This window comes from Schistocerca americana, chromosome 10, assembly GCF_021461395.2.
Source record: "Schistocerca americana isolate TAMUIC-IGC-003095 chromosome 10, iqSchAmer2.1, whole genome shotgun sequence".
NCBI classification, from domain to species: domain Eukaryota; kingdom Metazoa; phylum Arthropoda; class Insecta; order Orthoptera; family Acrididae; genus Schistocerca; species Schistocerca americana.
This window is the reverse complement of record NC_060128.1, coordinates 154524817-154540841: the sequence shown is the minus strand read 5'-3', so window position 1 is coordinate 154540841 and position 16025 is coordinate 154524817. Positions and strand designations below refer to the sequence as shown.

The 16025-nt window shown below is 43.8% G+C and overlaps 1 protein-coding gene across 1 annotated transcript in view; it reads right to left on the bottom strand.

Annotated features, from left to right (window-relative positions):
* Positions 1-12750, bottom strand: part of LOC124552639 (serine protease 33-like) — a 172014-nt gene extending 159264 nt beyond the window's left edge. The window contains exon 1 of the mRNA XM_047126967.1: positions 12349-12750. Coding sequence (XP_046982923.1) covers positions 12349-12445 — 97 coding nt within the window. The 5' untranslated portion in view covers positions 12446-12750. The remainder of the gene's footprint in view (positions 1-12348) is intronic.
* Between the last annotated feature and the right edge of the window lie 3275 nt (positions 12751-16025).

Here is a 16025-nt window from a genome sequence, read left to right as displayed (position 1 = left end):
ATTGCAATACCTTTTAGTTACGCCACTTCGGCCACTTACTTGTCAGTGATGATGAAAATCATGAAGGACCCACAACACCCAGTCCCCTGCCGGGATGCGAACCCGGGCCTCCTTGCGTGGTAAGCGGTAACGCTACCGCTGCGCTACGGAGGCGGACATCGAGACGCGCTCTAGCTACGAGAGCAGTTTGCACGGTGTTACTCAGTGCGACCGAGGTAAGCCAAATTGTGTAGAAAACATTATTTCTTTAGTTATATGGTTCAAATGGTTATGAGCACTATGGGACTTAAAATCTGAGGTCATCTGTCCCCTAGAACTTAGAACTACTTAAACCTAACTAACCTAAGGACACAACACACATCCATGCCCGACGCAGGATTCGAACCTGCGACCGTAGCAGTCGCGCGGTTCCAGACTGGCGCGCCTAGAACCACTCGGCCACGCCGGCCGGCATTTAGTTACAATTCACATGGGCCAACCTCAGTGTCAAAGTAGTCAGTTTATTGCCCGCCCGGCTAGCCGTTCGGTCTAACGCACGGCTTTCCGGAGCGGAAAGGAGCGCCTGGTCCCCGGCACGAATCCGCCCAGCGGACTAGTGTCGAGGTCCGGTGAGCCGGCCAGTCTGTGAATGGTTTTTAGGCGGTTTTCCATCTGAATCGGCGAATGCGGGCTGGTTCCGCCTCAGTTACACAATGTCGGCGATTGCTGCGCAAACAAGTTCTCCACGTACGCATACACCACCATCACTCTCCCACGCAAACATAGGGGTTACACTCGTGTTGTGTGAGACGCGTTCCCTGGGTGGGGGGGGGGGGGAGGGGGGTCCACCGGGGGCCAAACAGCACAATAACCATGGGCTCGGTGTGGGGCGGCGGAGAGGTGAAGTGGACTGCGGTAGCCGTAGTGGGGTTGTGGACCACTGCGGCTGCGGCGGGGACGGAGCCTCTCTGTCGTTTCTAGGTCCCGCTTAATATACAATACAATACAATACAATCAGTTTTTCATCAAAGTTCATAGTCAGATTTTGTGGTAACAGTAAGTTTCAGACAGGTAAACAGAATTCTCGCAGTTAAGATTTCTCACTGCATTCTCGCAGTAGAATTTTGTTACCAACAGTTACAGCGTTAAGCAAACTATCATATTTAAGAGCTGGTATACGCTCCATTCAAAGTAAGAATGTCTAAGTTTAGCATCTTAACAGAAAAGTTAACATTGCAATACAATCAACATTACAGATTCACTTTCACAAAAATAAATCCAAACAATTAATGTTCAAGCTGTGCGTATTAAACCAACGCCTCCGGGACAGGGAGGTGTGCCGGCCCCTTTTCGAATCTGTCAGCATTATTAAAGACGAAGGTCGGTGTACCGGTCGGCCTGTGTGTTGTTTTTAGGCGGTTTTCCATATCCCTCTAGATGAATACCAGGATGGTGCTCAGGTCACCGTACTTCAGTTACATGATTCGAAAACATTTAAATTTTCGCACACTTTCACACGAATGCCGACAGGTGGCGTGCTCATATCCTGTCCCGGGGATAACGGAGTAGCGACAGGAAGGGCATCTGCCCCCCTCCCCCTCCCCTAAACTAACAGTGCCAAAACCGCTAATAACCATACAGATGCAACGCCGATGCGGGAAAAAGGCACAACAAAAAGTGGGTGATCAGCTTTCCACTTTCAATGCTCTGATTGATTCAGAATACTTCTAAGAGTCAGTCAGGAATAGCGTTTTGTTACCTTTTTCACTTCCAAACTGCTCCTTTAATTACAGTTACTTAATGCAATGTAAGTGCTACATGCTGGTGGTAATAAAAACTTTTTAGCTACCTGCAACCTAAGGAAATAATATGCGCAACCAACTCCCTCATGTGCTTTCGATCCGTCAGTATTTATGTGCAGAAAATCTCGCCATTTGCTTTCCAGGTAATATACCATGCCACTAAAACCACAGTCTTAACATATACAGTCACGAAACTCCTGTCCATTTTTTTCGTACACTGAGACAGAAACGGCCGAAGCAGATAGAAAGCTACAGTTTTGAATACGGTATCATTGAGATAGTCAACCTTTCTCTCAACAGCCCACTTTGGTGTTTTCGTCAGTAGTAAAATTTTTTATCCTACCTCCAGTTATACAGTAATGTGACTTATGAAGTAGGAAAGTACCTTTATGTTATAATATTTATAAAGTAGAGTCGCAGCAAGCTAAACCACATAATAAAAATCACTTACCAAATACATTGTCAAAATTTTATGATAACCTAACGAAAATATTTTAACCGCCTACTGCCCACCATGTAAGCTTGAACGCCCATAATCGTCCGGGTCCGGGTTGACTACCACTGCTGTATCGCCTCAGTGTGAAAAATATCGTTGACCGGCCAGTGTACCTCGCTCAAAGGTTCGGAGGTCAATACGTCCATGCAAAACTACGCCTCCGTACATCATAACACCAAGACCAAAGACCACCAAAACGATCATGTCGACGATTGCTTGGGGGGGGGGGGGGGAGGGGGCGGACAACTGGGGACCGAACCGTACAATAACCCTGGGTTCGGTGTGAGGTGAGTGGAACACTGAAGGCTAAGGCCGGGACGGAGCCTCTTCGTCTTTGCTAGGTCCCCAAAATAATACAAGGTATATTTTGTCAGTTCTACAGTTCTAAATTTTAGATTTTTTCTTTCATTGTTAATTAATCGCTTATGCGTCATTATTAACATATGACGAGCAAATAAAATCCGTTTTTTACTATACGTCGTCTTAAAGACACTGTAGTGTAGCTGCCTTAAACGAACAGATACAGATTTCGTTTTACTTGCGATTTCTTTAGAAAGTTTATAAATCTATAATTTATATACTACATTTACGCATTTAACTTGTTTTGGTCCGATGCGCGTTTGATTGTTGAAAGCGATGATAATACGATAGTCCGCAGCTCGTGGTCGTGTGGTAGCGTTCTCGCTTCCCGCGCCAGGGTTCCCGGGTTCGATTCCCGGCGGGGTCAGGGATTTTCTCTGCCTCGTGATGACTGGGTGTTGTGTGATGTCCATAGGTGAGTTAGGTTTAAGTAGTTCTAAGTTCTAGGGGACTGATGACCATAGATGTTAAGTCCCATAGTGCTCAGACCCATTTGAACCATTTGATAATACGATAACACTTGCCTTTCTACGGATATCATGGGAAAATTATGGAAGAAGTAGATGTTTTCAGATATCTAGGAAGTAAGCCAACCAGGAAAGGAAATATACAGGAAGCAATTTCGGAGAGGACAGAAAATTCCTCAAAATATTATTACTGGGTCTCAGATTTAACTCTTGTTATTATTATTGATGTAGTAGTTGTTGTGGTCTGCAGTACGAAAACTGCTCTGATGCAGCTCTCCACACTACTTTATCCTGTGCGAGCCACTTCACCTCCGAATAACTACTGCAACCTATACCCTTCTGAATCTGCTCACTGTAACCATCTCTCTGTCTCCCTCTATGATTTTTACCACCTACACTTTCCTACAGTACTAAATTGGTGATCCCTTTATGTCTCAGAATGTGTCGTATCAATCGATTGCTTCTTTTAATCAAGTTGTGCAACAATTTTCTTATCTCCCCAGTTTTATTCAGCACCTCCTCATTAGTTACGAGATCCTAATCTTCAGCATTGTCTTGCAGCACCATATTTCAAAAGCTTGTATTCTCTAGTTGCCTAAAATCTACGGTCCATCCCGCTCAACTGCTATTCCAATCCATTTGCTGTCTCTGAGAGAATTGCAATGTCATCGGCAAACCTCAAAATTTTATATTGCTTCTCCCTGAACTTTAATTCCTACTCCGAATTTTTCTTTGATGTCCTTTAGGAACTGGAAAATACCTGCCATAGCAAATATCATGATGTACAAATAATATTATCCATGAACTTTGACCTATGGATCAGAATATTGGAGTTACACAAAGAAAGATCGCAGTGGAATACAAACGACAGAGATTCGCGTCTCCTGGTCACTACTCTCCTATGGGAAGAAAGGTTACGAACATCTGTAACGAGGGAAAAGCTATCTGAATTCGAAAGTTAAACAGTAAGACGCCTCAGCCTCAATACCTTTAATACAAGTTTCCTTAACACATGTCCACTGCTTTCGCCTCGCAGGTTCCACTGCAGCTGTGTGGCGAATCACACTCTCCAGCCGTCAACTGAATGCGGGGACGCCTTCTACAAACGACAGTTATTTCCGCTCCAGCTCTCGCTGCTGGAAGAAAGCGTGCCGCGCACTTTGATGGGGCTATTGTCCAGCGCGTCCTTGACATGCGGGCACTGCTAAACACTTTATGCAGCAGAAGGAAAGTCTGGAGCTTCCAGTGTCCAAGCTGGTAGCTGTTAAGCTGGCTGTTATGACTACCGGCGTCGTACTGCTGCCGATAAAATCCTTGCGACTACACACACTAAGGCATTAGCTCAGGTTGACACAGATATTCTCCTTACGTCACTCCAGGGATAGGCCTATAGTATGTTCTGGCCTAACCATCTATTTCTCGTTCTTCCCACAATTTTCTTGCCATGCGCCGCACGTGGTAGCCGCGTGGTCTAAGGGCACCTTGTCACGGTTTGCGCGGCCCCCCCCCCCCCCCCCCCCCCCGTAGGTGGTCCGAGTCCTCCCTCGGGCTAGCGTAAGTTAGTTTAATTAGTGTGTAAGCCTAGGGACCTATGGCCTCAGCAGTTTGGTCCCATAGAACCTTAACACAAATTTCCAAAATTTTGTTTCTTGCCACGCGGTTTATAATCCATTGCTAGTTTAGGAAGTCTTTGTACCTGCATACGAAGAACATCTACATTTACATCCGTACTCCGCAAGCCACCCGATGGTGTGTGGCGGAGAGTACCTTGAGTACCTCTATCGGTTCTCACTTCTATTCCAGTCTCATATTGTTCGTGGAAAGAAAGATGGACGGTATGCCTCTTTATGGACTCTAATCTCTCTCATTTTATCCTCATGGTCTCTTCGCGAGATATACGTAGGAGGGAGCAATATACTGCTTGACTCCTCGGTGAGGGTATGTTATCGCAACTTCAACAAAAGCCCGTACCGAGCTACTGAGCGTCTCTCCTGTAGAGCCTTCCACTGGAGTTTATCTATCATCTCCGTAAGGCTTTCGCGATTACTAAATGATTCTGTAACGAAGCGTGCTGGTCTCCGTTGGGTCTTCTGTATCTCTACTATCAATCCTATCTGGTACGGATCCCACACCGGTGAGCAGTATTCAAGCAGTGGGCGAACAAGTGTACTGTAACCTACTTCCTTTGTTTTCGGACTGCATCCTCTTAGGATTCTTCCAATGAATCTCAGTCTAGCATCTGCTTTATCGACGATTAATTTTATATGGTCATTCCATTGTAAATCACTCCTAATGCCTACTCCCATTCTTCTTTGGGTCTTTAGTTGCATTTCTAATTCCTCCCTTTCTACTGAATATCTAAGAAGGCGTGCTGAAAAGTAATGCTTCAGAATTGTTTATATGAAAACTCTTAGTGCTACAAAAATAAATCTAATGTTATTAACATTCAACACCGAAGAGCCAAAGAAACTGGTACAGCTCCCAAATATCGTGTAGAGCCCTCGCGAGCACGCAGAAGTACAGCAACACGACGTGGCATGGACTCGACCAGTGTCTGAAGTAGTGCTAGCGGGAAATGACACGATGAATCCTGCAGTGCTCAATAATGTTCATGTCTGGGGGGTTTGGTGGCCAGCGGAAATGTTTAAACTCAGAAGAGTATTCCTGGAGCCATTCTGTGCGGTGTCGCATTGTACTGCTGCAACTGCCCAAGTGCGTCGGAGTGCATAAAGGACATGAATGGATGCAGGTGATCAGATAGGATGCTTACGTATGTATCACCAGTCAGAGTCGTATCTAGACGTATCAGTGGTCCTATGTCACTCAACTGCATACGCCCCACACCACTACAGAGCTTCCACCAGCTTGAACAGTCCCCTGCTGACATGCACGGTCCATGGATTCATGAGGTTGTCTCCATACCCGTACGCGTCTATTCCCTCGATACAGTTTGAAACGACGCCGGCCGGAGTGGCCGAGCGGTTCTAGGCGCTACAGTCTGGAACCGCGCGACCGCTACGGTCGCAGGTTCGAATCCTGCCTCGGGCATGGATGTGTGTGATGTCCTTAGGTTAGTTAGGTTTAAGTAGTTCTAAGTTCTAGGGGACTGATGACCGTAGAAGTTAAGTCCCATAGTTCTCAGAGCCATTTGAACCATTTTGAACCAGTTTGAAACGAGACTCGTCCGACCAGGCAACGTCTTGACGGGCCCAGGCGAGGCGTAAAGCTTCGTGTCGTGCAGTCATCAAGCGTACACGAGTGGGCCTTCGGCTCCGAAAGCCCATGCCTATGATGTTTCGTTGAATGGTTCGCACGCCGACTCTTGTTGATGGCCCAGCATTGAAATCTGCAGCAATTTGAGGAAGAGTTGCACTTCTGTTACGTTGAACCATTCTCTTCAGTCGTCGTTCGTCCTGTTCTTCCAGGGTCTTTTTCCGGCCGCAGCGTGTCAGAGATTTAATGTTTTGCCGGATTCCTGATATTCACGGTACACTCGTGAAATGGTCGTACGGGAAAATCTCCACTTCATCGCAACCTTGGAGATGCTGCGTCCCATCGTTCGTGCGCCGACTATAACACCACGTTCAAACTCACTTCAATCTTGATAACCTGCCATTGTAGCAGCAGTAAGCGATCTAACAACTGCGCCAGACACTTGTTCAAATGGTTCAAATGGCTCTGAGCACTATGGGACTTAACATCTATGGTCATCTGTCCCCTAGAACTTAGAACTACTTAAACCTAACTAACCTAAGGACATCACACAACACCCAGTCATCACGCAGACACTTGTTGTCTTATATAGGCGTTGCCGACCGCAGCTCCGTATTCTGCCTGTTTACATATCTCTGTATCTGAATACGCATGCCTATGCAAGTTTCTTTGGCGCTTCAGTGTACATTTTTATCCTTCATGTCTAGATATTTACAGCCCTCTACCTCTAGAGGTCTCCGAATTGTAGCGTGTAACATGGCGGTGTGTACCGTAACTACGCCGGTGCGTGAGAAACAGCATGCTGTAATCGAGTTTCGAATTCAAAGAGTCTGTCATGTAAGCAGGAGATCCCGAGTTCGAGTCCCGGTCGGGCCACACACATTATCACCTCTCCCCGTTGATATATATTAACGCCCGTTAGCCGCTGAAGGTATTAATATAATTCTAATTTCGAGAAAATTCTGGTTATATGTAAAATCATTAAGTGGGTCTGTCAGTCGCTCGTTGACCTGCCTGGTGTGGCAGTAAAAGACAGCAAAAATCTCAGTTTTAAATTTCGTGTTTAGGAAATCGCCCATACAGAGGATTGTTCAAACAAACAGTCCTGTGATCATTGGACAGACTCCCGTATGGAAGATTACAAAAGCACAGTCGTTTGATCATCGCAAAGACCCCCGTATGGACGACGTAGTAACAGTCATTCCTGGCGTAGAGAAACAAACAACTGACAAGTGGTTTTATCTTTTTTTGGAGTCGTCAGTTTTCTGACTGGTTTGATGTATCCCGTTACGATTTGCTCTCCTGTGCCAACCTCTCCATCTCCGAGCAGCACTTGCAACCTATCTCCTCAATTATTTGCTGGATGTATTCCAATCTCTGTCTTCCTCTACAGTTTATGCCCTCTACAGCTCCCTCTGATACCGTGGAAGTTATTCCTTGATGTCATAACACATGTCCCTTCTTCTTGTTACTGTTTTCAACAACTTTCTTTCTTCGCCGATCTAGCGGAAAATCTCATCATTCTCTACCTTATTAGTCCAATTATTTTTCAAAATTCATCGGTAGCGCCACGTCTCAAATTCTTCGATTCTCTTCTTTCCCGGTTTTCCCACAGTTCATGTGTCTCTACCATACATTGCTGTGCTCCAAATGTACATTCTCAGAAATTTCTTCCTCAAATTAAGGCCCATGTTTGATACTAGTACACTTCTGTTGGGTAATGCTAGTCTGCTTTCTATCTCCTCCTTGCTCCGTCCGTCATGGGTTACTCGTATTTTGCTGTGTAGGTAGGGGAATTCCTTCACTTCATCTACTTCGTGACCACCAATCCTGATGTTAAGTTTCTCGCTGTTCTCATTTCTGCTACTTCTCCTTGCTTTCGCCTCTCTTCAATTTACTCTCAGTCAAAATTCTGTGTGCCGGCCGAAGTGGCCGTGCGGTTCTAGGCGCTGCAGTCTGGAACCGCGAGACCGCTCCGGTCGCAGGTTCGAATCCTGCCTCGGGCATGGATGTGTGTGATGTCCTTAGGTTAGTTAGGTTTAACTAGTTCTAAGTTCTAGGGGACTAATGACCTCAGAAGTTGAGTCCCATAGTGCTCAGAGCCATCAAAATTCTGTACTCATTAGACTGTTCATTTCATTCAGCAGATCCTGTAATTGTTCTTAAATTTCACTGAGGATAACGATATCATCAGCAAATCTTATCATTGATATCCTTTCACCTTGAATTTTAATTCCACTCTTGAACATTTCTTTTATATCTGCGGTTGCTTGTTCGGTGTACAGATTGAACAGTAGGGGCGAAAGAATGTATCCCTGTCTTACATACTTTTTAATTCTAGGTATTCCAGTCGTATTGTTCCCTTTTGGTTCTTGTACATATTGTATATTACTCGCCTATCCCTATAGCTTACCCCTATTTTTCTCAGAATTTCCAACATCTTACAACATTTTACATTGTCGAACGCTTTCTCCAGGTCGACAAATCCTATGAATGTGCCTCAGTTTTTTTTAGTGTTGCTTCCCTTATCAACCGCAACGTCATTAGACTTGCCTCCTGGTGACTTTACCTTTACAGCGGCCATACTGATCGTCATCTAACGTATTCTCTTTCCATTCTTCTATAAATTATTCTTGTCAACAACTTGGATGCCTGAACTGTTAAGCTAATTGTGAGATAATTCTCGCACCTGTCGACCTTTGCAATTTTCCGAATTGTGTGGATGATGTTTTTCCAAAATTCAGAGGGTATATCGCCAGACTCATGCATTCTACACACCAACGCGAATAGTCGTTCTGTTGCCACTTCCCCCAATGATTTTAGAAATATGATGGAAAGTTACCTATCCCTTCGGCTTCATTCGACGTTAAGTTTTGCAAAGCTTTTTTAAAATCTGTTTCTAATACTGGATCCCCTATCTCTTCTACACTAACTTCTGTTTCTTATTCTATAACGTCATCAGACAAGTACTCCCCATCATAGAGGCTTTCAATGTACTTTTTCCACCTATTCGCTCTCTCCTCTGCATTTAACAGCGGAATTCCCGTTGCACTTTTAATGTTACCATTATTGCTTTTAATTTCACCGATAGCTGTTTTTACTTCTATCTATGCTAAAAAAATTTCTTTTTCAATTTCTTCACATGTTTCATGCAGTTATTTCGCCTTTGCTTCACTGCAATTCCTATTTATTTCTTTCCTAAGTGACTTACATTTCTGCATTCCTGAATTTCCCAGAATGTTTTTGTACTTCTTTCTTTCGTCGATCAACTGAAGTACTTCTGTTAACCATGGTTCCTTCGCAGTTACCTTCTTTCTATCAATAGTTTTTTTCCAACTTCTGTGATTGCCGATTCTTCTTCAACTGAAGTGCCTACTGAGCTATTCCTTATCGCAGTATATATAGCCTCAGAGAACTTCAAGCGCATGTCTTCATTCCTTAGTCCTTCCGTATATCACATCTTTGCGCATTGATTTTTCCTGACTAGTCTCTTCAGCCTACTCTTCATCACTGCTACATTGTGATCTGAGTCTAAATTTGCTCCTGGGCCTTACAATCCAGTATTTGATTTCGAAATCGCTGTCTGATCATGATGTAATCTAACTGAAATCTTCCCGTATCACCCGGTTTTTTTCAAGTATACCACCTCCTCTTGTGGTTCTTAAACAGAGAATTCGCTATTACTAGTTGAAATTTATTGCAGAACTCAGTCTTTCTCCTCTATCATTCCTTGTCCCAAGCACATATTCTCCTGTAACCCTTTCTTCTACTCCTTCCCCTAAAACTGCATTCCAGACCCCATGACTATTACATTTTCAACTCCCTCTATGTAAAGCATTACCCTTTCAATATACTCACATACTTTCTCTATCTCTTCGTCTTCGCCGGCCGCGGTAGCCGAGCGGTTCTAGGCGCTACAGTCTGGAACCGCGCGACTGCTACGGTCGCAGGTTCGAATCCTGCCTCGGGCATGGATGTGTGTGATGTCCTTAGGTTAGTTAGGTTTAAGTAGTTCTAAGTTCTAGGGGACTGATGGCCTCAGATGTTAAGTCCCATAGTGCTCAGAGTCGTTTGAACCATTTAGTATTGTGCACGACATGACAAGAAATAAGGCCTCTTAAGCACAAGGGCATAAGAGAATAGTAGTACATCGCAGTAGAGCTCCACAGAATAACGTAATACGTATGCAGAAATGCTTTCTGGTCCCGAGCGCTGGGCAATTCAATCCCGTAGTCCATCAGATGACTGTCGCCTGTTAACAATGCACTTCATTTCCGTTGTTCTATCTCTACTGATAGCGAGCAATGCAGTTACTGCACACTGTAGGTGCAGGGAAAGTTTTTCATAATCAGGCAGCTGTTATTAAATGCAACGCCATCAAACTTTTGTTGGAAGAGGCAAACGAGAAAGCAAAACGCTCATTGAAAAGTGTTACTATCGTGAAGTCACAACTATCAGCTAGCAATTTCCCTCGGAAAAAATGGACGCTGTTGCTGCGGACCCATAGCGCACACACATGGATAAACTGTCGCTGGTGTCGTTGTAATAACAAGGCTGCGCTTGTACACAATAAATTGACGATTTTACTGGAGTTGCCATAAGTGGAGAAAATCGGCACTAGGTCAAAGATATCCACGCCTCCTGCATTTCCCGATAGCCACCGCGCGAATCTTCAACTTGTCGTGCAAAAACCTTTTACACTGTCTGGTAGTGAGAATCCGTCATTCATACAGCATTTCTGACAACAACCATTTCTCTCTATGCTCCAGCCAGAATTAGGGTAAAAGTTACGTATTGAATCCCTCGCATTTTTTTCAATACGGCGCGGACGTAAACATTAGCCGCCACTGCCGCTCAATTTTTTACCACAATCAGATTTTTTGCTTTCAGATTCGTTGGCTTCGCCAACTCGCAACCGAATTGTCACCTTCCAGCTTAACCTAGAACTTGGGCTGCGCTACAAATCAGTGTGTCATCACAACCACGATTTCAGGAAGAGGGGTTTCAAATGCTTCAAATGGCTCTGAGCACAATGGGACTTAACACCTGAGGTCATCAGTCCCCTAGAACTGAGAACTACTTAAACCTAATTAACCTAAGGACATCACACACATCCATGCCCGAGGCAGGATTCGAACCGGCGACCGTAGCGGTCGCGCAGTTCCAGACTGAAGCGCCTAGAAACGCTCGGCCACCCCGGCCGGCGAAAAGGGGTTTCGATTACCACACTTCCGAATTAGCGTTAACATACGTTTTCAAATTAACCCAAATAGTCATTCAACATCATCCTGTCAATATTCTACATTTCCTAAACAACGAAGTACCACCATCTAAACACACTTTATCAAATTTTAGTAAGGTAGCAGACTGTCATTCCATGAAATGAACATTAAATGTTACGTAGCGTGTCACTTGTTTTGCAGCTCTAAATGCAGCCGTGCCTGCAGGCTATATTATGAAAATGCTGGTCCGCATATTATGCAAACAACTCATTTTAATGCCCATACGTTATTGTACAGCTTGACACATATTCTTTTGTGGTGAATGTCCCATCTGCATGTTTATTTGTTGCAGAAATACACGCAGACAAATTTTAATGAATGATATTTGCAATCTACAACTTCACAATCCACGATGTTTATGTTGCTTATTGTGTGGTTGCTCGCCACTCGCTATTGCGGTTCATTAGAAATGTTTCCCGCGTTTCAGCACGTATTTATACAATTTATGAGCATTTACACGAGGACACATACCACAAAATAAATGTGACAAGCCATGTAACAATTTAGAGAAGATCGTGCAGACCTTAACATTACTGATAGCGGTACAAATGCGCTGAAAAATCTTTAGACACTAAAAGGAATCATTATTTGCATACTACATGAATTTTCGTTATTTATACATTATATATTTTGTTTTTATTTCGTGTTATTCGAGAGCATGTCATTACTATGGGCCTACGAAACAAATAATGTGTACATGATCTACAAATGCTGTAAATGATTTCCCAAAAAAATTGAATTTTTTTTACCTGGAACACCGTATGCAGCATGGAGGAGGCAGACAACAACCAGTATCACCAACAACGTGTTGCCAGCTTCAAATTGTAACGAGGTATAACGGCGCATCACTCAATGTTAACAATGTCATTATTCTCCTCACTCTTCAATGAAATTAGCTGTAAACAGCGTTTGTCGGATATATGTCTGCGTATAAACACTGTAATATTGGGCGCTGATCCAATACACTATGCATATGCAGCCTGTGCAACGTTTTACAAGTCCTCGCCTGTCCACGCTAAGTCGAAGCCAGCCGCGTAAACATTTGACAATCGGATAATGCAACCGTCAGTTGTCGGCCTGGGGATCAAGACTGCGCGTGCGCGGGCATGTCCACTGTTTTAAACGTCTTGGCGAGGGCGCGCAGTCTTCTAGCTGACGATAGGCGCGGGAACATTTGACGATCGCAGACGGCGACTGTCACTTGTCAGCGCGCTATTGAAGACTGCGCGTGCGCAGGTTTGTGACGCAAGGACCGCGCCGAGTCCGAAGGAGGGGGTAGGCAGCATCTGAGCGAGCGAAAGTGCATCCTTCGCTTTGCGACAAATTTTTCCTCCTTTCCAGCTGGCGTTTTATGGATCAGTAGGCCAGTGGCGGCCATAGGCGCCGCGCGTCCGTCTGTGGGGCATGTCGGCGTGCTCACTGAATTGTCGCGCACTTTGTTCGTCCCGCAAGAAAGGGAACGCCGCACGGGCAGATGTACGTGACGGCGGTACTCAGCCGCTTTCCATTGCGGCAGCGACTTGTTTCTCCCTTTCTATTTTCTTTCCGTCCCGCTTCTTTTATTCTCGGACACTTTTCCCTTGGCTCATTACAGGTAACCCTGCACAAAAGGCCAGTTTTTCGCCCGCACTTTCCGACGCGCTGAATGTCAACGACTGTGCATGTAACTGGATACTGCTCTGGTATACGTGTGCTATTGTCTTGTAAGGAGCGCCACACATTCAATGGAAACACCGATAGATAATCTCGCCTAACTCGACGTGGACACAATTTAATAGCCTATTTTTCATTTTTTATTTTATTCGCTTTCAGGTAGAGCTTATTTAACCAGATACAGTTGCTCCACATATACAATCGAGGCAGCGATCTAATTTCATCTGTATTACTCTATAAAGATGAGACATTGTCACACGTAGTCCCCAAAATTCTCGAAAAGATCTTAACTGACTTGCTTCAAATTCTTACACCTTACTCTAACAAACATTCGAAAGGACATAAGCTGCATATTTTGTAGCATACGTACATGCTAACAAAAATCTTGAAAAGTTCTTGATTGATTTACTTCAAATTTTTGCATGATGCTGTTATAAACATTTGGGTGGACATAGAGTATGTATATATATATATACATATAAAGAGGAAAAAAACTGTATACATAAAGAGAGAGAATGTATTGAGGAGCTGTGTTGTGATGTATGAAAATGTGTTCTTAACATAACACTATTAAACAAAAATTTTATAAATAAACAGAAAAAAACTGTGTATATAAAGAGAAATAATCTATTTAGGAGTTGCGCTGTGATATATATAAATATATATAAAGAACACATTTTCGTACATCACAGCACAACTACTAAATACATTGTTTCTCTTTATATATAAAGTTTTTTCTCTTTGTTTATAAAATTTTTGTTTAATAGTGTATGTAATCTCGAACAAAAATTGTATGCACAATACGCTGTTTTGGTTTCTTCTACACCATCGGTGTTAACAGAAAATAAGGAAGTTGTATTTATACCCGAGTCAAACAGTGATTTCCCTGTGGTAAGGATTTGGAAGTTTATATGTTTTTTGGTGGATGCTGAATAGGAATTTCATGTTTGCTGTATGTAGGAGGTCGTTTCCCAACGAAAAGCGCAAAAAAAAAAAATCAAAATTTTTGCACTTTTTTCAGTTTTTCGGCGGTGTCGAGAAAACTGTGCGTTTTTCGAATGTGACAACTATATACAAAATTGGAGAAAAAAATTTCCTACAAAATGCAGTAGCCAGATTCGATTTTCTGATGAGCGCTATCGGCGCCAGAGCGCGCTGAAATGGAACGATGTTTTGGGCCTTCCACGAGAGCGTCAAAAACGCCCACTCCCACCCTTTACAGCAGGAATAGTGTACATGTTATTAACAAAAACCGCTACACCACGCGAAGGTACAAGAACGTCTGTAACATCCAATTTGCTCACAAGCGGGGAGGGAACAGAGCGAAAATTACAAAATCTTCCTGTCCTTTGCCAGCCTCTGTGGCCGAGCGGTTCTAGGCGCTTCAGTCCGGAACCGCGCTGCTGCTTCGGTCGCAGGTTCGAATTCTGTCTCAGCCACGGATGTGTGTGATGTCCTTAGGTTAGTTAGGTTTAAGTAGTTCTAAGTCTAGGGGTTTGATGACCTCAGATGTTAAGTCCCATAGTGCTTAGAGCCATTTCAACCATTCTTTTCTGTCCTCACAGCTAAAAGTTGTTTTGAATGAACTAATGGGAAATCATGTCTGACGAATACATTATAAAATTATATTTACCACATGTTAGGTACATGGTGCTGAACAGAAAGATGAATATGCAGTATGTCGTGAAATGAGTGAATGTCAAACCCAGAACTGGGTCATCACTTCGGGCGTGTTGTTCATCCGGAAAAGAAAGGAGCTATTTAGTAATAGAATATGGGTACAACATTCAGGTAAGTTGTATAGTTAACTGTCGATGTATGAAGAAATAATTGTAGTGACGTCACGTGCGCAGCTTTTTTTTTTTTTTTTTACCGATGTACGTGTGGCTGTTGGTGGCCTAGACCATATTTTTTGGGCACTAGAAGGTTAGGTGAAAGGGTCGTTAGCGATAGTAGGTCCAAGCAAAGTGTCAGGGGTTGCGGAAGGTCCTGACTGAACAGTGAGTTGTGCTGTTCTTCACCTCAAAAAACCGCAACTTGAATAATTAATATCTCAACAGAGAAAGATTGATAAGCAAAGATGCATAATGCTGCCAAATATTACACGAAATGGTACTGAGCCGTGGCGAGCTGGCGCCAGTGTTATTTTGTTCATGTATCGTTGAGTTCGATTGTGGTTGAGCTAAGCTATCTTTGCTTTTCGCGTGTCTTATCTTCCGGGTTGGCGGGCGAAGCGAGTCGGTTGTTAGCCTTCGACAGGTAATCCTCCAGATTTCGCGACATTCGCTGGAAGACGAGCGTCGATGGCTGCCGAACGAGCGTGATGACCGTTATATGTTGTGGTGTGAAGTTGGTCGGGCGTTTTGGCGACATGGGCAGTTTGGAGATACGAGTTCTGTGACTTCGCTGGGAACAAAATTTGAAGTGAAGCGGTGAAGCCGTGGAACCCGCTCCTTCGCGTTGTGTACGTGATATGAAGTAAGTGGTCGTAATTTTGTTTTGTTGACCGACGCTCTCAGAGGCATTTAAAATTTTATTATTATGGTGAGACTTTCATAGTCGAACTTTGAGATGGTGGAAGAGTTCAGTTGGCCTAGTTAAATGCTGGCCGTTATCTGAAAGCTTTCTCAGAAGTTTTACTAGTGCTCTGTGTTTCTCGTAATCAAATGATATGTTGGCGTTCTCAAAGCCTAAACTCTATTAATACAGTTGCCCATGAGTAAAATGATAAAGGTCAAAGTTCCGAATTTGTCCGTAGTGTAACGTGTTCCTT